Raw genomic sequence first — 25136 nt, forward strand, 5'->3', positions numbered from 1 at the left:
GGCTGTGTTTCACTGTTCCCTCACCAACCATCAGAGTTTGATCACCAAAACCAAAGAAAACTTCACTAACTTCATGGGAGGGAAAAAATGCATTTGATTTGTGCCTTAAGTTGTATGCATTAGGGCTCATTACTAACTTGAACTTTTTGGGGGGGATCATGTGTATTTAAATTTTTTCCTTCTATGATTGTCCATGCTCTTCATCCATTTGCGTTTTGGAGGCATTCATTGATTTGAATCAAGATATTAACTGTTCTCTGCTCTCTTTACCCAAATATTTCCATCCCCATTCCAGTCATTGATCTCATTTTGTTTACAGTGGGGCTGGGGTAGCGAGAGGGCAGAAGTACTTGCTTCCCATCCAAGGAGTGAACCCCATGGTCCTCTGCCTGGCATATAGCGAACACGAGGTTCGTTTTACAACTGTAAGCTGCGTTCACTTGAGACCCATCTTTGCAAACTTTGTTCTGCCGCGCAGTCGCTAGGTTCATCTGCAGTCCGACGACTCCCCGGAGGCTGGGGCTACCCGGGCCCCGCGCTGTTCCTGCCGCCACCACCCCGCCCTCCCCGCGGTCCCCGGGGCGCGCGCCCGTGCCCGGCCCCCGCCTGCGCCACGGCGCCGCTCAGGAACCGGGCTGCGGTCACTGAGCGCCCGGGCGCAGGGCGGGCACTGGCGCGGGGTGGCCAGGAGCGCGTGAGCCGGGCACCAGGGACTTCGCGCCGGTCGGCGGGGTCCGATGCACTCGGCTGGGAAACTTCTGCGGGCGCGAGGCCGGAGCTCTGCGTGAGGTCGGGAAAGGCCAGGTAAGGAGGGAGCCGGGGCGCCTCGGCCGCCACCCTCCCGCCGCCGTCTGCACCCTCACACCTTGCGGCACTAGGGCCGTTTGCCGGGTGCGGTCTCTGTCCTGGCCCTGCCCCTGGGAGGGGGTCGCGACCTGCAGACCCCCCAGCAGCGCCCAAGCTTCGCTGCCTGTGCCCCTGCTTGCCACCTGCCTCCCGCTCTGGCCCCGCTCCGGCCAGCGGCGAGCCCGGGGGGTCCGCGCGGGTGCCGCTGGAGGCTGGCCGGCTGCGGGTCCGCGCACCAGCCGTAAGCGCTCGGGTCCTCCGCCCACAGAGGTGAATCTTCTTCCCACATCTGCTGTTGGACCCACTCTTGCCCCGGGCAGCACCTTGGAGACCCCCAAAAGGTCGGATTTTAGAGGGAGAAAAGCTGCTTCAGGGGGGCCTGATAGCCCTCGGTTGGCCTTGGGGAAGTCAGGCAGAGAGAAGTTTCCCTAGGCAAAAGGTCTGTGTAGGGGCAGGGTTTTCCCGTTGAGTTCGGGACCCAGAAAGCGGCCTCATCCAAGGTCGCGCTGACCTGTTTACTCTATTTGGGGAATCCCCCTGGGAGAGGGGCGGGGAAGGAAAGAAAAAGAAAGACATTTGAAAACCACTAAACTACCTCCTCACCAAGGTCGGTTACAGAGATATGTATTTTGAGGGTCTGTATTTTAAAAAAAGATTAAAGGCACAGAATCAAATACAGTAATATGGCTATGGTATACACACGAAAAAATTTTGTTTTAGTCAGGAGACATTTTGCAAAAAGTGAAAAAGTTCTATATGTAAATAAGTGGGAAAGCAGAATTAGAAACCCACTTTTGAATATAACCTAATTTGATTTACTGAACTTCTAGAATGTGACAACCTTCCTTCCTGACTTTTTACTCCAACTCTTGTGGTTAGGCATTCTCAGTTTGCAAGCTTGAACGTTGCAGTTGAGTTTTATGGCAGCCTTAAAAAATTTACTGCTGTCTCTCTGTTCATGCTAAAGTTTGGTGGCTATTTTCTTTTCCGTTATTTTTAATACCAGGGACTGTTACACAAACAACTCCTTGGTGTGACAATAGAGGAACTTAGCATTGTTCTTTGTGGCAACTGAAAACCAAACAAGAACTACCTGAAACAAAATATAAGCAAAATAAATATTGGATCTCTTTCCACATTTGTCAAATGAAGAGGTCTGTCTGATCCCACATGATCTTTAAGCTTCTTTCCTTCTCTGGGAGATTGGGTTTATCTTTTGAAGAGTTTGAGATACAAATATTAAGTGAAATCTAGAATAAGATGTTATCTGCTCTACTAAAATTTTATACATATAAGCTGGCAGACATTTGATAATTTGAGTTTCTTTAATCTCATCAGTTTCTCAAAATAGCCGAATCATTGTGCATCCTGGGCTTCTAAATGGTGACAGTCTATGCTATTAAATAAATATGTGTCAGGGGAAACCCAAATCCCATGCTTCTTATCACAAGACTGACTAATAGGGTTGATATACTGGAGCATTCATGTCTGAACAGTCCCTAGGAAAGATCAAGAATGGTTATGAAGCATTTGCTGCAGCATATGAGCATAACAACACATAAGTGACATGACAGGAGAGAAGTTTCAAAACTGCTTTGGAAATGTCTGTGATACATTTGTAAACCTGCAAACTGCAATTGAAATTGGCTTCTGTAATTATGAGTGTTGGTCAGCTGGGATTATTAGCTATAGAGAATAAGAATTTACAAAAATGTATTGAATCATTAATGAAATTTTTTTTAAAGGAAAAGATAAAACACTCCTCTCTTTTATCTAAGTAGAGGAAAATGTCTTAAAGTGGAAGTTACAACAGGTTATTTTATAAATTTAATAATAACAAAAAGTTGCTGACTTAAAGCTCCCATAACAATGCTGGACCCTCCTCCAGCCCAGAGAATTCAGGGATCAATTCACACAGCTGCAAAGTGAGACCTTCTCATTTTGTATTTTTCAACAGAATAACCTCTAGTGCCTCTCACACATACTGAAATTGGCGGGGGAGGAGGGATTTATGGTCTAGAAAGAAGAGCAAGCAGCTGGGCCTGTGGAAGAACTTTCATCTTTCCAAGCCTCATTTGCCACTCTGAAGAATGCTAATGATACTATTTGGGTGGCAGAGTTGTGACTCCTCAGTGGGTCAGTGTAGACAAGACCCAGTGCCTGGCACATAGTGAGAACATAGCTAATCTCAGTTCTCCCTGTCTTCCTTAGTAGGTGGTTGTTTATTGACTGAACAAATTGTAGGATGAACAGTAGGTTACAGTTTTCCACTTTTGATTTCAAAAATTCCATGTGGCAAAATCTTGATGAGTGTTGAATCTAGGTAATGGGTATGTAGGGGGGTTATCATATATTATTTTCTATATTTTGGAATATGTTTAAAATTATTCATCAGAAAAAAATTAAGCGTAAAGCTGAAAAATTCATAAGACACATTTCTAGTCTAGCCTAACATTTTTAATTGGAATTTTTAAAATTATTCTATATGGACAGGAAAGAAATGCAGTTTTATAGAGAGAGTAGATAGGTGAGGGATGGCACTAGAGGGTAGTCCATGGTGATCTTTATTTTTTTGTGGAATCTTTTTTTATTTTAAAAAGAGCCAAAAGTATGACAGTGTTAATATTTGATAATTTTGGTTGTTGAGTTCATGGATATTTCTTCTCTGATATCTTTGTATTTAAAAATTTTCAAATTAACATAAAATCACCTTTTAGTTTTATAAGATCATTATAAAGGAAGCAAACAATACAGGTATATGCAAAGAAAAAAGGAGTGTGCCGCCATCCAGGAATAACCTTTCTTAACATTAAGTGAAAAATCACTCCATATGCCCTTGCATTTATACAAGTAGAAGAATACAGGCACATTAATATTTAATATGCTACTCCTGTGACACATACGACATTTTAGGGTTTGTTTGTTGCTTGTGGTCTTGAATTTCTAAGAAACAACTTACTTGCATTTTGATTTTTAAGACTTTAGATTGTCTTTTAAAATATAGCATTTATTTAAAAATTCAGTATGCAACAACTGACTTTAAATGAGTTTTAAGTAGCTTATTTGCATATAAGATGTATTTTTAGATTATCTTAGATCTCATACGGACAAGGTGATGGCACCCTACTCCAGTACTCTTGCCTGGAAAATCCCATGGATGAAGGAGCCTAGTAGGCTGCAGTCCATGGGGTTGCCAAGAGTCAGACGCGACTGAGCGACTTCACTTTCACATTTCACTTTTCATGCATTGGAGAAGGAAATGGCAACCCAATCCAGTGTTCTTGCTTGGAGAATCCCAGGGATGGAGAAGCCTGGTGGGCTGCTGTCTATGGGGTCACACAGAGTCGGACACGACCGAAGCGACTTAGCAGCAGCAGCAGCAGATCTCATAATTTGAAACTGGGCTTAAATGGTGTCAATGTTTAAATTTCACTAAAATGCAAGCTCCATGAGGGCAGAAGTTTGTTGAATTCTTACATATGTTAATTATTAATATGTTCTTGGCTATTTGAAAGTCGATGATATAGTCAGTTATGCTATAATGCTTATTTTGAAAACCAGCATCATTCAAATGCAACTGAAATGTAAGTAACAATTCAAGCATGATGCAAATTTTGTACTAACTTATTCAGTGATTTACTCAGTCAGAAACACCAGGTGAACACATTAAACTGCAACCAGCTAACCAAGCTGTAGGACTATAACACAAAATATAACACACACAGACCTCAAACATTACCAGCTACCTTGGTTCACTGAGTGATATCCTGCAAGACTGTGTTTTGTTATTCTTTTGCACTTATGCATTTTTCTATAGAAAAACACTCATTTAATATCCCAAGAATATTTAAGCATCTTGATTCAAAAATGTCAAACAGTACATGCAAAAGGACAGCTTAAACACTGAAGAGAAGCTGGAGATAATCAAATATTTTGAAAGAATCAAGAGAACATACAGTATTTCCTGAGCAGCAGGAATAAGGGAATAAGGCACACTGAAGATCATGACAGGAAGTACACAAAAATAAAAGCAACGTGTATGGCTGGAATAAGCTCAAGTACTTCAAAGTCAATAACAATGAGACTGAAAGAAGTTTTTAAAAAAGTGGAAAGATTGTTGGCTGTCTGTATGGAGAACCAGTGAACAATTTTTCTCACAAAGAGAAAGCTCCTGTCTCTATAAAACACTTGAAAGGAAATGGAATTCCTTGCAGAAATGCTCCTATTAGCACCAGGAGTGGCTGGTTTGGTGGTTTCAAACATTGCTGACCCTGGTGTGGGATCCAGCTGCTCATTAAGCTCAAAAAAATGACAAAGGTAAGACTACAGCCAATTAGCTAGCACACATGAACTTATTAGGTGTGTTTGCCAGGAAGGAACATGAAGTAAACATAGAAAAAGTGAGTTCATTGGCCGCATGCAGGCCACTTGGAGGAGAGCTAAGTGAAGGTGTCCTCCTTGGTTTCATGTCAAGGCAAGACTGCTTCATGCATCTGTGATTCCAGCTTCTCCTGCATCTTTCATCAGGAATCTCTGGTGAACTTACTGCATGACATGATTGCAGCTGACTGAAAGTGAATGGCTTCCTGCTTGTGCCTTTAGCCATTTCCAGAACATGGAGAAGTCAGAAGAACTTGAAGCAGAGTATGGGGATTGTTTGTTTAAAGCAGATAAATGATAAGCTTATGAAGGAGAGGTTTACAGCTGTTTCTTCACACTAAGAATTATACGGCACTGAGTGACTCAACCTATCCTTCTGTTGCTCCAAAAATTGTAATTTCTTTTTTTTTCTTTCAGTTTTACTGAAATACAGTTGACATACAGCACTGTATGACTTTAAGATGTGCTGCATAATAGTCTAACTTCCATTATAAAGTGATTATTACCACATTAAGTTTAGTGAAAGTCTATCATCCCATATGGATACAAAATTAGAGAAACAGAAAAAATACTTTTTCCTTGTGATAAGAGCACTTTTTAGAAACTTTCACATATATAACATACAGCAGTGTTAACTATATTTATCATGTTGCACATTATATCCTTAGTACTTATTTACCTTATAACTGGGAGTTTCTGCCTTTTGACCACCTTCCCCCAACTCCTGCCTCTGATAACCACAAATTTGACTTTTTTTTCTACGGTATTCTTTATTTTTGAAATATAATTGACCCATGACACTATGTTAGTTCCTGGTGCACAACATAGTGAGTTGATATTTCTATATATCTCAAAATAACCACCATGATAAGTCTGGTTCCCATCTGTCAACATACAAAGATTAATATTATATAATTGTCTTTGTATGGAAACACAAAAGACCTCTGATAACTAAAGCAATCTTGAAAAGAAAAACAAAGCTGGAGGAATCAACCTTCCTGATTTCAGTCTATACTATAAAGCTACAGTAATCAAGACAGTATGGTACTGGCACAAAAACAAAAGCATATATCAATGGAACAAGATAGAAAGCACAGAGATAAGCTCATGCACCTATGGGCACCTTATCTTTGACAAAGGAGGCAAGAACATACAATAGAAAAAAGACAGCCTCTTTAATAAGTGGTGCTGGGAAAACTGGACAGCTGCATGTAAAAGAATAAAATTAGAACACTTACTAACACCATATATAAAAATAAATTCAAAATGGATTAAAGACCTAAATGTAAGGCCAGAAACTATAAAGCTCTTAGAGGGAAACATAGGCAGAACACTCTTTGGCACAGATCTCACAGAAAGGTCCTCTTTGACCCACCTCCTAAAGTCATGAAAATAAAAAAAATAAACAAATGGGACCTACTTAAAAGTTTTTGCACAGCAAAGGAAACTATAAACAACATGAAAAGGCAAACCTCAGAAAACAATAGCAAATTAAACAAAAGACAAAGGATTAATCCCCAAAATATACAACCAGCTCATGCAGCTCAATATCAGAAAAACAAATAACCCCATCAAAAAATTGGCAGAAGGTCTAAACAGACATTTCTCCAAAGAAGACATACAGATGGCCAACAAACGCATGAAAAGACACTCAACATCACTCATTAATTATTAGACAAATGCAAATCAAAGCTACAGTGAGGTATATCATCTCACACCAGTCAGAATTACCATCATCAAAAAATTTATAAGCAACAAATGTTGGAGAGGGTGGGAAGGAGAGGGAACCCTCTTGCACTTTTGGTGGGAATGTATTAATAAGTTGTTAATACAGCCACTATGGAAAACAGTATGGAGATTCCTTAAAAGAAAACCGGGAATAAAACTACCATATGACCCAGCAATCCAACTACTGGGTATATACCCTGAGAAAACCATAATTTGAAAAGACACATGTATCCCAATGTTCACTGCAGCACTATTTACAACAGCCAGGACATGGAAGCAACCTAAATGTCCATCAACAGATGGATGGATAAAGAAGTTAGTGGTACATATATACAATGGAATATTACTTAGCCATAAAAAGAAATGCATTTGAGTCAGTTCTTATGAGGTGGACAAAGCTAGAGCCTAGAAGTAAGCCAGGAAGAGAAAGACCAATACCATATGCCGCTGCTGCTGCTAAGTCGCTTCAGTCGTGTCTGATTCTGTGCGACCCCATAGACGGTGGCCCACCAGGCTCCCCTGTCCCTGGGATTCTCCAGGCAAGAATGCTGGAATGGGTTGCCATTTCCTTCTCCAATGCATGCACGCATGCTGAGTCGCTTCAGTTGTGTCCGACTCTGTGCGACCCTATGGACAGCAGCCCATCAGGCTCCTCTGTCCACAGGATTCTCCAGGCAAGAATACTGGACCGGGTTGCCATTTCCTTCTCCAGAGGGAGGTGAGATATGCATACTCATGGCTAATTCACATTGTTGGACAGCAGAAACCAACACAACATTATAAAGCAATTATACTCCAATTTTTAAAAAAGATATTATATTCCCCAGACTATACATTTTAGACACGACTCATTTATTTTGTAACTGGAAGTTTGTACCTCTCAACCTCACTCACCTATTTCTCTCATCCTCCCACCTGAAAATTTGTAATTTCTTAAGAAAACATTTAAATTCACTGAATCTAGGACTGAAGTGAGAAAACAAGAATGCTGTTGATTTGCTCCAGTAAGTCCAGATATTTAGATTCAAACTGTATGTAAAGCAGTTAAGTCATGAGGGTTAAGACAGCAGAGCCTTGTTTGGCATCTGCCTGCCTGAGAGTGAGTCTGGGCTCTATCAATACTATATTCTTAAGCAACCTATACTTTAGATATCTCATCCGCAAAATGGGGAGATAAATTTGCCTACTTCAAGAAGTTGTGAGGATTAAGTGACATAGCATTTTAGGGCTCTTAGACGTGTGCCTGGCACATAATCAGTAAGTGTTCAGTAAATGTTAGGTGCTGGTAGTAACAGCGTTGGTAGTACTACCAGTAGTAATAATATATGAGGATTAAGAAGATGGTACATAGTTACTACATTCCCATTGCTCAACTCATCTAAATTTGGTGGAGTCACAATTCGAATTACATAGCTATTTGTTTCGAGTTTCTATGGGCTGTTTATTTAGTATTACTCTCTGGATGTATTTGAAACATCAAGTATTTGCCACATATGTATGGCTCAATTTTACAAAGAAATTGATCCAGCTAAAAGTCACCCAAGGAAACATGGTATTCAGGAATTTTGGAGATTGGTATATGAATGGCATATGGGCTTCCCTGGTGGCTCAACGGTAAAGAATTTGCCTGCTAATGCAGGAGATGCAGGTTTGATCCCTGGGTTGGGAAGATCCCCTGGAGAAGGAAGTGGCAACCCACTCCAGTATTCTTGCCTGGGAAATCCCATGGACAGAGGAGCCTGGCAGGCTACAGTCTATGGGGTTGCAAAGGAGTCACACATGACTTAAGCCTGCCAGGCTCCTTTGTCCACGGAATTTCCCAGGCAAGAATACCGGACTGGGTTACCATTTCCTTCTCCAGGGGATCTTCCTGACCCAGGGATCAAACCCTGGTCATCTGCATTGCAGGCAGATTCTTTACCATCTCAGCCACCAGGGACCCCAAACAACAACATGTGAATGACATAAGCATTCTAGAAGTTGCCCACGTATACAAATGCTTAATAGTGTTGGGGCCACTGGACTCCATCAAAGAAAAACCTATAAAGTGGTACAGTTAATTTAAATATAATTCCCAGGGCCACTTATCCTGTCTGGTTTTCCACATATGATTAAAGACCTGTTATCACTTGATTTTCCTGATAGAAATTTCACAAGGATTGTCTTCTTCTCCATAGACCTGTATTTCAAGTCCATCGTAAAATGTAGTTATTACCTTAATGAAAAGTCTCATTTATAGTGGATATTCATAACTGCGTATATTCATTTTCTATCGCTTTGTAACAAATTACCACAAACTTAGTGGATTAAAACAATACAAGTTTACTATCTCACAGTTTTTGTGAGTCAGAAGTCTAGGCACAGCTAGAATGGATCCTCAGCTCAGGGTCTCACAAGCTTGCAATTCAGGTTATCAGCTAGACTGCACTCCTCATTTGGAGTCTAGGGTCCTCTTCCAAGATTCCAAGTGATTGGCAGAATTCAGCTCCTTATGATTGAAGGACTGAGGTCCCCATTATTCTCATAACTGTTGGTTGGGTACTTCTTTCAGCTCACAGAGACTGCCTGCAGTTCCTTGCCTAGTGGCCCCCACAGGCAGTTCACAGCATGGTGTTTGCTTTTTTTCTAGGCTAGTAAGAATATGTTTGTCTAACTTCCAGTCCCTCTCCAGTCCTACAGTGGAGTCTTACATGGCTTAACATAATGACAGACGTGACTATTCCAGCCCCATTGGCCAGAACATGTAACCTAATCAAGGCACCCTCTATCCCATGCCATTCACATGGGAATGCCATTCAATGGGAAGACTCAAGGAAAGGGAATTACAGGACCTTGCATGAGCAGGGTAGGAATCTTAGAACTCTCCCTACCACCATATGTGATAAAGTGAGAAACCAAACATGGCTGCTGCTGCTGCTGCTAAGTCGCTTCAGTCGTGTCCGACTCTCTGCGACCCCATAGACGGCAGCCCACCAGGCTCCTCCGTCCCTGGGATTCTCCAGGCAAGAACACTGGAGTGGGTTGCCGTTTCCTTCTCCAATGCATGAAAGTGAAAAGTGAAAGTGAAGCCGCTCAGTCGTGACTGACTCTTCGCGACCCCATGGACTGCACCCTACCAGGCTCCTCCCTCCATGGGATTTTCCAGGCAAGAGTACTGGAGTGGCTAGAGATGATCAAATGTGGCTTTAGCTGAGACAAGAGAAACAGAGAAGCCTGGCATAGCTTGTGGGCAGGTTCTCTAATTTCCTCGAGTCTCAAGTGAAGCCAAGCTTTCATTGGTATAAAAAGTCAAAGGCATATTCCAGCCTGGAAGCCTAGTGGTGCATGAAGAGACTTAGGTATTATGTGAAAACCCCCCAAGGCTGGTGTGGATCTTCTGGAATCCAGAAGGCCACAATCCAATCTCCAGCATAAAATTTATGAGACTGTCTACCTGAGATTTCCAGTGTATTCCATGGGATAACATCAGAAGATGAAATGAGAAAATGAGACCATGTAATATAATTGCTTAAGAAAGTAGGATTCTCCTAAAGCAAAAGAAAAAAGTAGCGCCTTCCTTGGTAGAATAAAGGTGCCAAGAGCTTAGTGGGGTTGGCCATCTCTATAGGCAGAAGCCAGATGGTGACACATCTATGCCTTGGATAACATCTGACTGACTGTAGCATATGAACACTAGCCAATATCATTTACACTTACATCAACTCTCTGCTCTTAATCTTAGATAATTCTTCCATATTTATACAGTTATATACTATACATATGCACTGTTTGCACAGCATCATGCCAAGTCTTGGCATGATGAAGAAATGAATTTCTTCTTTCCTGTTGCTTGAGAGGCTCTAGACCAGCACTGTCCAAGAGAAATATAATGCAACCACATACATAATTTAAAATTCTCTAGTAGCAACATTAAGAAGAAATGGGTGAGATTAACTTTAATAACATGTTTAATTTAACCCGTATTTCCAAAACATTATCATTTCAACACGTAACCAATAAAGAAATTATTAATGACATTCCTTATCTTTGTACTGTTTCTGAAATCCATGGAGACCAACGCATCTTACTTCAGACCAGTCACATTTCAGGGGCTTAGTGGTCACGTGTGGCTGAGGACTCCTGCAGTGGCCAGCACAACCCTAGAATTCTAAGGCTTCTGGTCATGGGCATTTAACTTCAACTCTCATTTCTCTTTGTACTCACTTTCTAGATAATCTCATCAGCTCCAATCCTTATTCAGTGTTGTCCTGTGTCATTTAGGACAACTGTTAAAGATGCCTCCATCCTGCACCTTATCTTCTGCTGTGAACTCTGTTGCTAGACCAGGTGCATCAGGTTAAACATGACTCGAAGCAAGTCCCCTGTCCCACAACTTCCTCTGATTTCTTTCCAAGCTTCAGGATCTCTTATAACTCCAAAGTGTCTTCATCCTTTCTCTCTTCTTCTGTCTCAGCAGAGACACATCTTCCTGTCATTTCTTCTTCATGGTTAATATAATATACACTTTTCTTTCTTTCTTTGTCCAACACCTAACTCATTGATTCAGGTATCAGTCATATCTCCCTTGGGCTTCCTGGCTATTAACCTGCTTGTTCCAAAACTATATTCTAAACATTGTTTTTCTACCTGAACACTGTTTATATAATATATATATAAATGACCAATTAATAAAGCCAATATTTAAAAATATACACACTATCTACATTAGATTCTTTAAAATATTACTTAAATACGTACCCCAACTGAAAGAATAAACAAATTATGATGCTTTAAAAAAGAAACAGAGGCTTCCCTACTGGTCTAGTGGTTAAGACTCTGAGCTCCTGATGAAGGGGACCCAGGTTTGATCCCTGGTCAGGGAACTAGAACCCACACGCTGCAACTAAAGATTTCACATGCCTCAACTAAAAAAGATCCCGCATGCCACAACTAAGACCTGTTACAGCCAAATAAATACATACTTTTAAAAAATTAAAAAGAAAATATATATTATGGTCAATATAATATACAGTGGAAGCCATGTAGACAGATAGCAAAGGCCATAAAAATTCAGAGCCTAGAAAGTGCACTTCAGCCACCATGTTAAGGAAAGGCTAATGCAGAACATGCACAAACCTTGAGCCCCCTCAGAGATGAGTGTGAGGAAGAAAATGCCTCCTGACCTGAGCAAAGCATGGAAATGAGAAACACAAGAGAAAATGTGCCTTTCCAGCCCCTGAAACATAAGGATTAAAATCCAGATCCTTTACTCTATAGAATGTTCTAGTGTCTCTTACCCCATCCCCCTAAAATTCTTAACCCTGGTTGCACAACAAAATCAATGGGAAGTCTGTGAAAAAAATTGCCAGTGCCTGGTTCCCACTACAGTCCTTAAATAATTAAACAATTTCCAGAGCAAGGCCCTAGTCACAAACCTGGTGTGAAGATGTGCAGTCATAATTCAGTTCTGCCCCTCTGCTTTATATTTTGACCTGGGCTAGGAATAACTTGAATTCCATATCATAGAGAGTGGTGTTATTTTAGACTGAAAGGAGCTGCACATTATTTGTCCAAATCTTTCATTTTATCAATGAGGAAACAGATCTGGGAAGATTAAAATCTCATGCTGTGGGACTTCCTTGATGTTATGGTGGTTAAGAATCCGCCTGCCAATGCAGGGGACACATGTTCGATCCCTGGTCTGGGAGGATCCCACATGCTGCAGGACAACTAAGTTTGTATGCCACAACTACTAAGACAGCACACCTAGGGCCCGTGCTCCACAGCAAGAGAAGCTACCGCAATAAGAAGCCTGCAGGCCACAACTGGAGAAAGCCCAGCACAGACAATAAATAAATTAATCACATGCTGCTTAGGGATATAGCTAAGACTGGCACCCTTCTCTTAAGTAGTAATACCAACTGGACAGACCAGACAGAAGGATGGTAGACCCAACACTGGCACTACAGCTGTGGACAGACAATTAAGGATCAGAGGACATCACATGGAGTAACCAGCCTGGAAGGACAGCCAGCTGGCAGCCAGGAATGGACAAAGCTGAGGCTCTTTAACCAAGGATAATCCAGGAATCCTTCAGGAACAAGATGAAATAATGGCTCTCAAACTGAATGGATACATGTATATGTATGGCTGAGTTGCCTTTGCTGTTCATCTGAAACTATCAAAACATTGTTAATCAGCTATACCCCAATACAAAATAAGAAGTTAAAAAAATCAATTGAGAACCTATTAGAAATGCATCTGTGTGGATCCCTCCCTGGCTCAGTTATTCTGGGGTGGGGCCAGGGAAGGGGCATTTTAACAGGTCCCTGGGTGATTTCCATTGTTATTGGCTTCCAGAGACTGGTTTCTTTACTCAAGGATAGGTTAGTTCTGGGTCAATGCCTACCAGCCATAGGAGGTCAGGACACAAGATAGGGAAGAATAAGAGAGATCACTCCTGCAGAAATAAGTAAGTTTAGCATTTACAACATAAGGATGGTTTGTCTTCTATTGCAATCCTCTGAAGAAAGCTTTTAAAATCTATTATCTTCAAATGGCTTAGCTCTGTAGCAAACAAGCTACAAGTACAGCAATGCCATTTCTCTGTTATTTAAAAATCTGCTCAATATAAAAAAAACAATTGAATCAAAAAATGGGCAGAAGACCTAAACAGACATTTCTTCAAAGATGAGATGGCCATACAGATGGCCAACAAACACATAAAAGATGCTTGATATCACTAATTATTAGAGAAATGCAAATCAAAACTACAATGAAATATCAATTCACACCTGTCCAAATGGCCATCATCACAAAATCTACAAATAATAAATGCTGGAGAGGATATGGAGAAAAGGGAATGCTCTTGCACTGTTGATAAGAATGTATTAATAAACTGGTAGAGTCACTATGGAGAACAGTATGGAGGTTACTTAAAAACTAAAAATAGAACTTCCATGTGATCCAACAATTCCACTACTGGGCATATACCCACAGAAAACTGTAATTCACCCCAAACATTGCAGCACTATTTACAATAGCCAGGATATGGAAACAACCTAAATGTCCATCAACAGAGGAATGGATAAAGATGTGGTAAAGATGTGGTAGGAAACTAAAGTCTATATTTTCTAAATCCTGGTACTGTGGAAGCAGAATGATATGGTTTAGACAGTGAGTTTCAGAGTCAGACAGACCTGGATGGAATCTTAGTTCCAATATGAACAGTGTGGTGACCTTGTACAATTTACTTGCCTCCTCTGAGTTTCAATTTTCTTATCCATGGGATGGAGATAATTGTATCTTCCTCATGGGGTTGTTGTGCAGATTAAATAATTTTTAAAATGTTTGGCACATAGTTGCTGAGTAAGTATACATACTTAAAGGTTTAAGTAGAGAAAACTATTTTCTCCATATGTAACACATACCAAAGTTGGATATGATTCCAATTAATGAGGATAATACTGATAGAATTTTTATCTGCTAGGTTGCCTAGCAACCACAACTAACATAATACCACAAGCTACCAGAGTTGTTTTAATGAAATCAGGAATTCAGCTGCTCTTAAGGAACTGAACATTGTAAGAAGACAGAAGGATTCTCCTATGAATTTGGAGTTGTGCCGGACATCTTAAATAAGTGATGTCCTAACCCCTCAGTCAAGAAGACCTCCGCTTCTGTTCCCCTAGGCGACAGATGTTAGAACATCTGTTGACCTGGATAGAATGAGGATGGACAAGGCAGAGAGGACTTGTTCCTCTGTATCAGTGTGTTCAATCCACATTTCCTGAGTGCCAGGGGTCTGAAATACAAAAACATTTGTCTTTGCCCCTTAATAATTTTGGAATCAAGAAGAGGAAATGAGTCAGTGTTGAACAGTAATACAGCAGATTATTTCATGAGTGGCTTTCTACGTCTGTGTCCCTGGTAGTATTCTAAGCATTATGGACTGAACTGGACAAGCGGATATAGCCTGTCTCAAATATCCACTGTTAGGATTATTATTTTCCTGGCAAACCGTCCTGGCAGAATATTCAACTGGTCTCCCAACACATTAAATCAGATCTGCAGCCTTGAAAGACACACTGCCTGCTGGGGAGAGCATGAAGCTGAGTGGAAGAGGACTTGAATTTCTAGCTTTGTGACTTACTGTGACTTTTACCTGAAGCAAGTTACTTAACCTGCCTTGGGCTCCACCTTCGTCATTTGTAAGCTGAGCATGATGGTTTAGATACTGCCTCGCTCATGGCAGTAAGTGTGATGCTATGAGATAATAAATGTACACGTTCTGAACCCATAACTGCCATTTCCAGTTAATCTTCATCACTGTGCCACCCAATTTATATCACATTTAGTTGAGCATCCTTGTGTCTGCCTTTACATTTCCTTATTCCTTTGAACTCAGGCTCTGACAATGTAAAGAGTAAAAAGGGGAAAAGCTTGGAAATATTTTGTTTATTTGCACTTTGTCTCCATCATTTGTATCCCCATGTGTTAACTTCTTTTGCAGGGAAGATCAACTACTTAAGAAATCCATTGTGCTCCTTTGGCATTTCAGCATTTATTTACCCCAAAACGTGACTTAAGGCCTACAGGCCTTTGACATAGGCAGCTGGTTGATGAGTCGTGTTCGGCATTCATACAGTGCTGCTGGCACATGGCAGAGGAACACTTGGGCTCGTCACCTGCCCCTGTCAGTTCTTCCTCTTCTAATAAAGTACATCTGTTTTGGTGACTGAATAAAAACACACCAAGTGGAGAAAGCCTGGGTGTGGAGTAATCTAATCAGGGCAAGTCAGCACTCTTTGTTGAGCGATACAGGATCAAGGGTAGGAAGGTGGTTTGGTAGCAGCTTATTGAAACAGAAGCTGACTGGAAAGGGCCGGAAACACAGTTCCTCATATCATTATAATGGGTCACACTCCAGGAATGCAGGTGGCCCGGTATATTACTCCCCAAGTCAAGAGTTTAAGGGGTAAAATTCCAATAAACTCCCTTCTGAATTGCCACAAACGTTTCACATTAGCATCATTTTAGCAATTTGTTGAAGATTTTAAATTTCCAGGAAGTTCAAATCCAAGTTCAGAGCTCCACTGGTAGTGCTTTTAAATATTGCTTTTGTGGCTATTTGCTTGGCATCTTGAGGAATTAAAATACTGGAGTTTTAAAAGTAAAACAGCAGGGAGACTGACATTTGTGGTCTGCATGTCACACTTCTCAACTACTCATTGTAGTTTTAAAAAATGTTTCTTTGTTGTGAGTACGCAGTGATATATAACTTTGGGTCTTGTTTAAAGAAGAGAAAGGAAATGTGTTCAGAGTGCCAGTTGGCCTTGAGTCTCATCCCTCACAGAGGAATGGATGGCGTGATAATTAGAGGGATGCAGAATGTTTGTATTTGAAAGCAGCATAAGTAGAAATAATATGGTTGTAAGTTGTAGGTCTGTGTTATTTTTTCTTGTTTTAATGATTCACCTGGTGATGTTCTTAAAGTCATTCCTTGCTGAGAAGAGAATCACTATCCAGGATGAAAAACCAGGAACTTGAGCAGCAGCAGCATCTTTATTTTCATCTCTAGTTCTGTTGGTAGTAAAATGATGTTCCTTTTTTTATTTCAGCCAAGTCATTTTCACCTCTGTAGGTACTTTTTTTCTATGAGACTAGATCTATGTTATTTGATATTTTATCACCAGGTGTTCTGGAAAAAAATCTATCTCAAAATAAAAACAATATAGCACACAAGTTCAAGGTTCTTGAATGTTATTTTGGTTTCAAAAAAAATAAATCCAATGAATGCTTCATATTGAAACCATTTATTGTTAAGAAACTTGGTGATAAATGATATATACCCTACAGCTCTGTCATCATGGTTAAGTCTCTCCTGAATGAGATCACATATTAGCATTTTTACCATATGGCTGAAAGGGTAGAGAATATATGTGCAGAGGAACTAGTCGCTAACATTTTTGATCATCTGGCAAATAAATGTGTAAGTAGCCAGAACTTTAATATTATTTATTTAGTTATATAGATGCAACCTTTAGCCTGAAAGAGCCTCTAATACAGTAAAGGAGAACTGAATTTATATTTCTCAAATAATTTTGATCTAATTAAACATTTTCACAGTCTACCATATGCTCTTAAAACCTGACTCCTAATGGTGTGTTTCTTACATTTATTGATTAGGGCTCCTTACAGTGACTATTTTAAAATCTCTCTCATGAGAGACCACATGATTGGATCTGGCGTGCAGGCTTAAGTGCTGAAGTTCTGCTCTGCCATCAGCCACTGTGTGGCCTAAGATAAATTAGTCTCTCTCAGCCTCAAATTCTTCATTTGTAAAGAGTGAATAACATATTGTCAAACAGCATCTCTAAAAGGGTGGGCCATGGAAGACGTGAATTGATGCATCAGAATCATGTAGGGAGCTTGTTCTAAATACCAACACTGAGGCCCCACCCTTAGAGATTTCTGACTCAGTATATCTGGAAACAGTCTATAAATCTGAATTTTTAGTCACTATCATGAAAGATTTTGAGGTGCACTGAATTACTGTTATAGAAACCAGCTGATTATAGCACTTAGCTTTCTCGAAAAATACATAGTTAGCTAATTGTAACAAACACTAAAATTTCTGTAAATAATTTATAATTAAGCCTAATTTGAAAATATGCATTTTTTTCTATCCTAGAAGTGTAATACTTTCAGTATTTGTGAATATATTTTAACTTCATAGAAAGTAGGATGTCAACTTGAATAAGTAAAATGCTGGTGATTCATTAAATACACTTCTCAATTCTGTTTAATTAGAATCCTGTTTTTATTTCTTACACAGGCAACAACAACATATTTGTCAGCTAGAACTAAATCAGAAGCCCAGATGAACTTAAGGATGCTAGCATGGGATTCTTAGTTTTTCAAGATCCACATCACCAAACCCGTAATCACCTCAGCTCCAGTGTCCGGGCTTTCTCTGGTTTTATGAAGACTCAACTCTGATGATGGAAAAGCAAAGGACTTAATTATTTGCTTTGATATTATTTAATATCAACTGAAAAGTGAATCAGACAGTACTACAGCCATGGAAGGAAATTCAAGTTTATGGAAGAACCTAATCGATGAACACCCTGTCTGCACCATCTGGAAGCAGGAGGCTGAAGGAGCCATCTATCATCTTGCCAGTATTTTATTTGTAGTAGGTTTCATGGGTGGCAGTGGATTCTTTGGGCTCCTTTATGTCTTCAGTTTGCTGGGATTGGGTTTTCTCTGTTCTGCTATCTGGGCTTGGGTAGATGTCTGTGCAGCCGACATATTTTCCTGGAATTTTATATTGTTTGTCATCTGCTTCATACGGTTTGTTCACATTGCCTATCAAGTTCACAGCATAACCTTTGCCCGAGAATTTCAGCTGTTGTACAGCTCCCTCTTCCAGCCTCTGGGGACCTCTTTGCCTGACTTCAGAACTATTGCTATGAGCTCAGAAGTGGTTACTCTGGAAAAGGAGCACTGTTATGCCATGCAGGGGAAAACCTCCATTGACAAACTCTCCCTGCTTGTCTCAGGAAGGTTTGTACTCTTGGCACTTGCGTGTCTTTCCGCTTTATTACTTACTAGCTTTTGTTTCTTTTCGCTGCATTTTCCTATCTCAACGTAGCATAGTCCTCAGCAGCATTTAGTACTCTGAGGCATGAGAAAACCTTTGACACATGAGTCATTTACATAGGCATTTAGCATACATGGTACCATTTACTTGAAGCAGGATATAATTTAGTCTTAATATTTCTTCATAGAAATCAAAGGTATGAATTGGTTTGTCTGGATATGCTATTTGTTTCCAAACTAGTCACTTAGAGTCAAGAAAAAGGTGATGCCAGTTTGAATAATAGAATGCTTATAGTTATTTAGCATACAAAGTATTTGAAACATTCTATTAGGGCATTCTTTTAAGTAATAGAGAACATTTAAATTTTATAATGATCATTTTTTCCAGTAATTTCTAGCAAATGCCCACTTGCTCAAAGGGGTAGTGTACTATATATAAAATTTGAAAAAAAGTTTGGGGGAGAGATAGGATTGTGATTATTCATGTTTTTTAGAAGGTTAAATATTTAGTTTACAGAGGTATTTCCAGTGGTACATCTTTATGTTCTTCAGAGTTCTACTCAATTTAAAATCTGACTGAGTGCATTGAAACTTGTAATTGTAATATATTATACACACCTAAATGGGCACATATCAATGTACAGTTTGAGGAATTTTCTGATGAATTTCACCCACTGTTCCAGAATTCTAACTATGGGAGGAACAGCAGTACATAAATTTTACAGGAGATTTTTGTCACTTATTATAATGTATGAATTTAATATTGTGCCCTTCAAGATTTTAAAAGCCAAAAGAATCATCAGAGATCAGAAATACTGCTTCCTGCCCTTGTCACCAATTTAGTTCTTTCTCCTTCCCTCCTGACTGATGTCCTTTGTGTCTGGGTAGGATCAGAGTGACAGTTGATGGCGAATTTCTGCATTACATTTTCCCCTTCCAGTTCCTGGATTCTCCTGAATGGGACTCACTGAAACCCACAGAGGAAGGCACTTTTCAGGTAAGGGATAACTAGACCACACCGTGAACACCACCTCTTTCAAACAGATATATGCTGCTTGTTTAAAAACAGACAAACAAGCAAATAGAGCAGCAGATGACATAGGAGTAATTTATACTTAACTTTGGAATGTACTTGGCAGCATGCATGTCTTCCCATTCTGCTTGAGTCTTACTGATTAATGTCACTTTATAGGTCCAGCAACAAGGAGAAGACTGGGTATCCCATAGGATAGAAAGAAGTCTGTGATAAATATTCGTAAATTTTCCTTTGCTTAACTGAGTACGTGGGAATTAAAATATAATTAATTGATATTTGACTCTAAACTAAACACTGCCACCTGTCACAGTTTAGAAAAACACCAAGAATGAAAATCTGTCCTTATGACAAAATAAGTGACTTTTAAAATTCAAAATGTGATGAATTTCAATTGTTTTCTAGCAACAAAATGCTAAACAAAATGTCATTACTATGCTGCCATATCTGGTAGTATTGAAAGATAATCCTTTCGGTAGGTTCTATTATGGCATTCATTTTCCTCTGGTTAATACATGTAACATACATGTGTGTATACATGTGTGTTTTATATATAAAGAATCATACACATATGTAGATTAGGTTAATTCTATTCAGTACTACAGCAAATGGATTAGGGTTAAATGTCCACAGTCTTCAGGACTGACATGGAAATATTTCCCCAACATTAGCCAACTTTGTTATTTTTTAATATCAAGTAGCTCTCACTTCAACAAAATGCAAAATATAGATATCTAAACTTAGAAACAGATGAACTGGAGATGGGCACAACACTGTGATTATTCATGTTACAAATTACATATATAGTAATAAGTTTTGTACTTTCTCTATGTTTTACAATATATTGTGGGTATATTAAAATCAGCATGAGAAATTCATTTAAAATTTGGGGCCAAAAAAAAGGGCAGAACATTTCTTGCTTCCTAATCTCTGTTTATGTGCGGTCTTATGTTTTTTTAGGTAACCCTCACAGCAGAAACTGATTGTCGATATGTGTCTTGGAGGAGAAAGAAACTATACTTGCTCTTGGCTCAGCATCGTTATATCTCCCGCCTGTTTTCGGTTTTAATTGGCAGTGACATTGCAGATAAACTCTATGCCTTAAATGACAGGATATACATAGGAAAAAGATACCATTATGATATTCGGTTACCCAACTTCCTTCAAATGTCAAGTCCTGAAATGTCCAAGTCATCCCTGACAGAACATTTTCAGAATTCCAGACGATATTGTGATAAATGACATCGAAGTCTCAAGTTTTATAATTATAAAAGACTTTCTTCATCATTCCCCAAATGAAATAGCAAAATACAGCAAATTGAGCTCACTAATATTTTTATAAATCCAACTCAAAGGCAAGATGCCATTGCCAGCTGTTTTATTCATCTTAACTTGTACATTGTGAATAAATTTTACAATTTTTTTTTCTATATTTCTCATTGGAATATAAGAGTGGGGTTAAAAAACTGTGGGCAATTTTGTCCTTTTCTGTACCATAACCAGGAGAATGAAATTTTGCATCCTCAAGTATGTCCTCAGATTTATGGAAATCTGCTGCGGTGCCCTACTGAGTTAGGTATCACTTCTCGAGAAGCAGCCAGTAAGTACTCTCAGCAGGAGAGTGGGTAGCTACTTCCACATCAGTGCTGCCAGAATTTTGCTACAACCTCTGATGAAAGCAACATGTGTTACTGTGGGGTAGGCAGCAATTATTTATTTTAAATGTGAAGTTATTTAACATGAGTAGAAAGTGGAATAAATGTTTGCATCTCTTGAGATGATAGTATGCCAATCTTAAAGACTATTTTATTACTACAGATAATTTATCAGCTTAATCATGACTAACATATTTTAAACAGAGGCATTTCATGAAAAGCTGCATACTAATTACTGAGTAAAAAGAATACTTGTGAATCAATAGTAAAAATGTAGCACAGGATCTCAATTTTACATGTGCAGTTCTAAGGGCAAGAGGTGTGGTCTGACTGGATGGTGAGGGACTCCTACTGAAAACTCGACCCACCACCAGGGGCAGGCAGATGGTCTACCTTCCAGCCATCCCTTCAGCTCTGTAAAGAGACAGATCTGATCCCTATCTGGAAAACTGGTTTTCTGAAGCTCACATGCAAGCCGTGTTCTTCGGTAGAGAGATACAGCATCCTACAGCTAACAAGTGCATACTGAGTATGTACTGTGGACTTCCCTGGTAGCTCAGATGGTAAAGAATCTGCCTTCAGTGCAGCAGACCCAGGTTTGATCCCTGGGTTGGGAAGATCCCTAGAGAAGGGAATGGCAACCCATTCCAGTATTCTTGCCTGGAAAATGGACAGAAGAACCTGGTTGGCTACAGTTCATGGTATCGCAAAGAGCTGGACACGACTGAGCAACTAACACGCTGTTGCTCCAGGTGCTGACCTGGACACTAGAAATATTTCAGGTAACAGAGATCCTGTCACTCACAAAGCTCACAGTCTGGAGGTGAAGGAGACAGAAAATAAATCAGAAACATCTAGAGACAGAAAGAGATAGTACTGTAGAGAAAGATAAACCAGAGAAGGTGGCTGGGAAGGGGCGCTGCAATTTTAATATTAGTCAAGGAAGGCCCGAGAGAGAAAGGTGATGTTTGAGCAAAGACCTGAAGGAGGCAAACAAATGATGCATGTGGCTATTTGGGGAAACAGCAGTCTGGGCCGAAGGAGAGCACATGAGGTCTTTAGGCAAGAGCAGGAGGAGCTAGGAGGCCGGTGTGTCTAGAGCAGAAGGACTGCAAGGGAGAGGTCACAGAGGTCAATTGTGGGGCCTGATTAACTCATGGTAAGAACTTTGACTTTTATTCTGAGAATGACCAGAAGCCACTGGAGAGTTTTAAATAGAAGAGTGATGTGATCTGCCCTACGTTTTAATAGAATCACCTTGATCAGTCTGCTGAAAATAGACTGGAGGAGATAGGACTGGTCTTGGAAGGGGAGATCAGGATTCAGTGAGAGATGCTTATTAGACTGAAGTAGAATAGATAGCTGGAGAAGTCTAGAGTACCAGAGAAAGGTCTGGGCTGGAGATAAAGATTTAGGAGTATTTCACGTGTGTGTGTTAATCACTCAGTCGTGTCTGACTCTTTGTGACTTTATGGTCTGTCCATGGAAATCTCTAGGCAAGAATACAGGGGTGGGTTGCCATTTCCTTCTCCAGGGGATCTTCCAGACCCAGGGATTGAACCAGAGTTTCCTGCACTGCAGGCAGATTTTTTGACCATCTGAGCTACCAGGGATTAGCTGGGGGTTTTTTCCACATGTAGATGATATTTAAAACCATGGGACTAGATGAGATGGTCAAGGGAGTGAACATAGGTTCAGAAGAAGAAAAGGTCTGGGGACTTTTCCTTGGGCCTCTCCATTGTTAAGAGGATGGGGTAGCAGGGGAAGAGTTGGCAAAGGATTCAAGAAGCAGCAGCTGGTGAGGAAGGAAGAAAACCATGAGCGTGCAGTCCTGGGTGTCAAGAGAAGAAAAATGTTTCAAGAAGAAGGGAGTGGTGAACTGCCTCAAATGTGGCTGACAGTCAGGTAACAGGAAGTCTGAGAATAAATAACTGGGTTGAGCAGCATGGAGGTCACTGGTGAACCTGACAGAGCAGTTTTAGTGGAGTAAACTGGGGACAAAAACTTGACTGAAGTAGGCTGAGAGAAAGTGAGAGGCATGAAATTGAAAGAGCAAGTATAATAATGTTTACCAAGTTTTGATGTAAAGGGAAATAGAAATAGATGGTAGCCTGAGCTGGAAGTGGGGTCAAGAAAAGAGGATGTTTTTATTGTATATTTTTTTAACTGAGAAAAACAACAGGACTTCCCTGATGGTACAGTTGATAGGAATGCGCCTGCCAATGCAGGGGACACGGGTTCAATTTCTGGTGCAGGAAGATTCCACACACCTTGGAGCAACTAAGCCTGTGTGCCACAACTACTCAGCCCAAGCACCCTAGAGCCTGTGCTTCACAACAAGAGAAGGCACTGTAATGAGAAGTCTGCACTGCATAATTCAAGAGTAGCCTGTGCTCCCAGCAACCATACAAAGCCCACACAGCAACAAAGACTGAGCATGACCTAAATAAATACACAAATTTAAAGGAAGAAAGAAAAATAACAGCATATTAGTATGAGGATGGGAATGATCCAGAAGAGAAGGGTGAACTGCTAGAGTGATGACCTTGAGCAAATGAGTCAAAGTCAATTATGCACAGACAATCATTAGTTAAGGTGAGAAGGCACAGTATATAGGAGTGTTGTTGCTGGCAAATGAGAGATGTGATGGGAGCATATGAAAGTTCTCTCGCAATTACTTCTATTTTCTCAGTGAGCAAGGAAGCAAAGTCATGGGGAGGAGGGGGAAGAAGTAGTGGGGTTGTGTAAAGTACATTACTTTCTCTGTATGTGCATCTGCCGTAAATGGGACAATATGATACAGTCTGAACAAGTCTGGATGAGCTACTGAGCTTGGCATGAACTAAATGGACAGTCAGGAGGTTCCTCTGTCTCCCAGCTACATATGGGCAGTGCTTACGAGCAGACACAATGGCACCTGTCTGCCTGGTGCCACTGCAGGCCGTCAGGAAGCACCCACTGGCTTGTCAGCAGGCTTCACAATGGCTCTGGGAGAAATTCATTTCTTTGTGCCTATAAGATTGTGTGGTATTAAATATTAAAATACAGAGTACCCCAAGGAGCAGTCACACCTTAAGTTACTACCAGCTAATAGTACAACAGGGGTTAATTATCAGATAGCTTTCTAACCATGAAAGTCAACTGAGAACAAAGCCAGGCAGAGATGCGATATAGACTTCTGGCTCAAATCATGTGACAGAGGGAGGAAAAGAATTTCTAGTCAAGTTTTCCAGAAATCGAATCATTTTTAGGTGAGGAAGAAGGAGTACAAACACAACAGGATGAACCTTTCCATCTTCACACTTGTGTAAGCCTGGCACCATCCCTCGGTATTAACAGATTGGCTATTATTCAATACCTTGGTTGCACCCAGCTTTTCTCACTTAAAAAAATAAAAAACCCTATAGTGACCTCCATGGATCCACTCTGTATGTTTGCTTTGAAGTGTCTAGCAAACAGCACTTTACTGTCTCTAAATCTTCTAATCAACCCAGATAGAAAGCAAAAAGCAATGATATACTGGAAGCGTACCCTGAAAGTGCAATATCACAGTACATTTAAATTTAATCTCTATTAAAAACTAGGCTCAATTTAATCTCAGCCTAATTGTTTCCAGCCCTAAATTCCTTTGATTCATTTATTGTTGGTAATAGAGCAGTAAGATAAGGAACCAGCTGCTTTCTTGTGTTAAAAATGCTTTGTGCAGGGCACTCAAAGTCAGTGTTCTGGGACAACCCAGGGGGATAGGGTGAGGAGGGAGGTAGGAGGGTGGTTCAGGATGGGGGGAACACATGTATACCTATGGTCGATTCATGTTGATGTATGCCTGAAACCATCATAATATTGTAAAGAAATTATCCTCCAATTAAAATAAATTAGTTAACTTTTAAAATTCACAATTTAAAAAAACT

The 25136-nt window shown here is 40.2% G+C and overlaps 1 protein-coding gene across 3 annotated transcripts; it reads left to right on the forward strand.

Annotated features, from left to right (window-relative positions):
• Nucleotides 1-608: 608 nt before the first annotated feature.
• Nucleotides 609-21000, forward strand: POPDC3 (popeye domain cAMP effector 3). Of its 3 annotated transcripts, none has more exons than XM_081529331.1 (4): nucleotides 609-804; nucleotides 17771-18501; nucleotides 19426-19534; nucleotides 20531-21000. In XM_081529331.1, exons 2-4 carry the CDS (start codon nucleotides 18017-18019, stop codon nucleotides 20810-20812), a joined length of 876 nt encoding a protein of 291 aa, XP_081385457.1. In that variant the 5' UTR covers nucleotides 609-804; nucleotides 17771-18016; the 3' UTR covers nucleotides 20813-21000. The 3 variants fall into 3 exon arrangements, with proteins under 3 accessions (XP_081385457.1, XP_081385458.1, XP_081385459.1); XM_081529332.1 differs by lacking the exon at nucleotides 609-804 and adding an exon at nucleotides 14658-15186; XM_081529333.1 differs by lacking the exon at nucleotides 609-804 and adding an exon at nucleotides 14658-15143.
• Nucleotides 21001-25136: the final 4136 nt, after the last annotated feature.

Source organism: Giraffa tippelskirchi, chromosome 9 (genome assembly GCF_054371585.1).
Source record: "Giraffa tippelskirchi isolate mGirTip1 chromosome 9, T2T-mGirTip1v1.2.pri, whole genome shotgun sequence".
In the NCBI taxonomy this organism is placed as follows: domain Eukaryota; kingdom Metazoa; phylum Chordata; class Mammalia; order Artiodactyla; family Giraffidae; genus Giraffa; species Giraffa tippelskirchi.

What these genes read in the sequence shown, in the direction of transcription:
- POPDC3 (XM_081529331.1), top strand. Translation starts at nt 18,017, where the DNA reads ATGGAAGGAAATTCAAGTTTATGGAAGAACCTAATCGATGAACACCCT. An exon ending in TCCCTGCTTGTCTCAGGAAG is followed by an intron (nt 18,502 to 19,425) that starts GTTTGTACTCTT and finishes GTGTCTGGGTAG; the next exon opens with GATCAGAGTGACAGTTGATG. An exon ending in CAGAGGAAGGCACTTTTCAG is followed by an intron (nt 19,535 to 20,530) that starts GTAAGGGATAAC and finishes ATGTTTTTTTAG; the next exon opens with GTAACCCTCACAGCAGAAAC.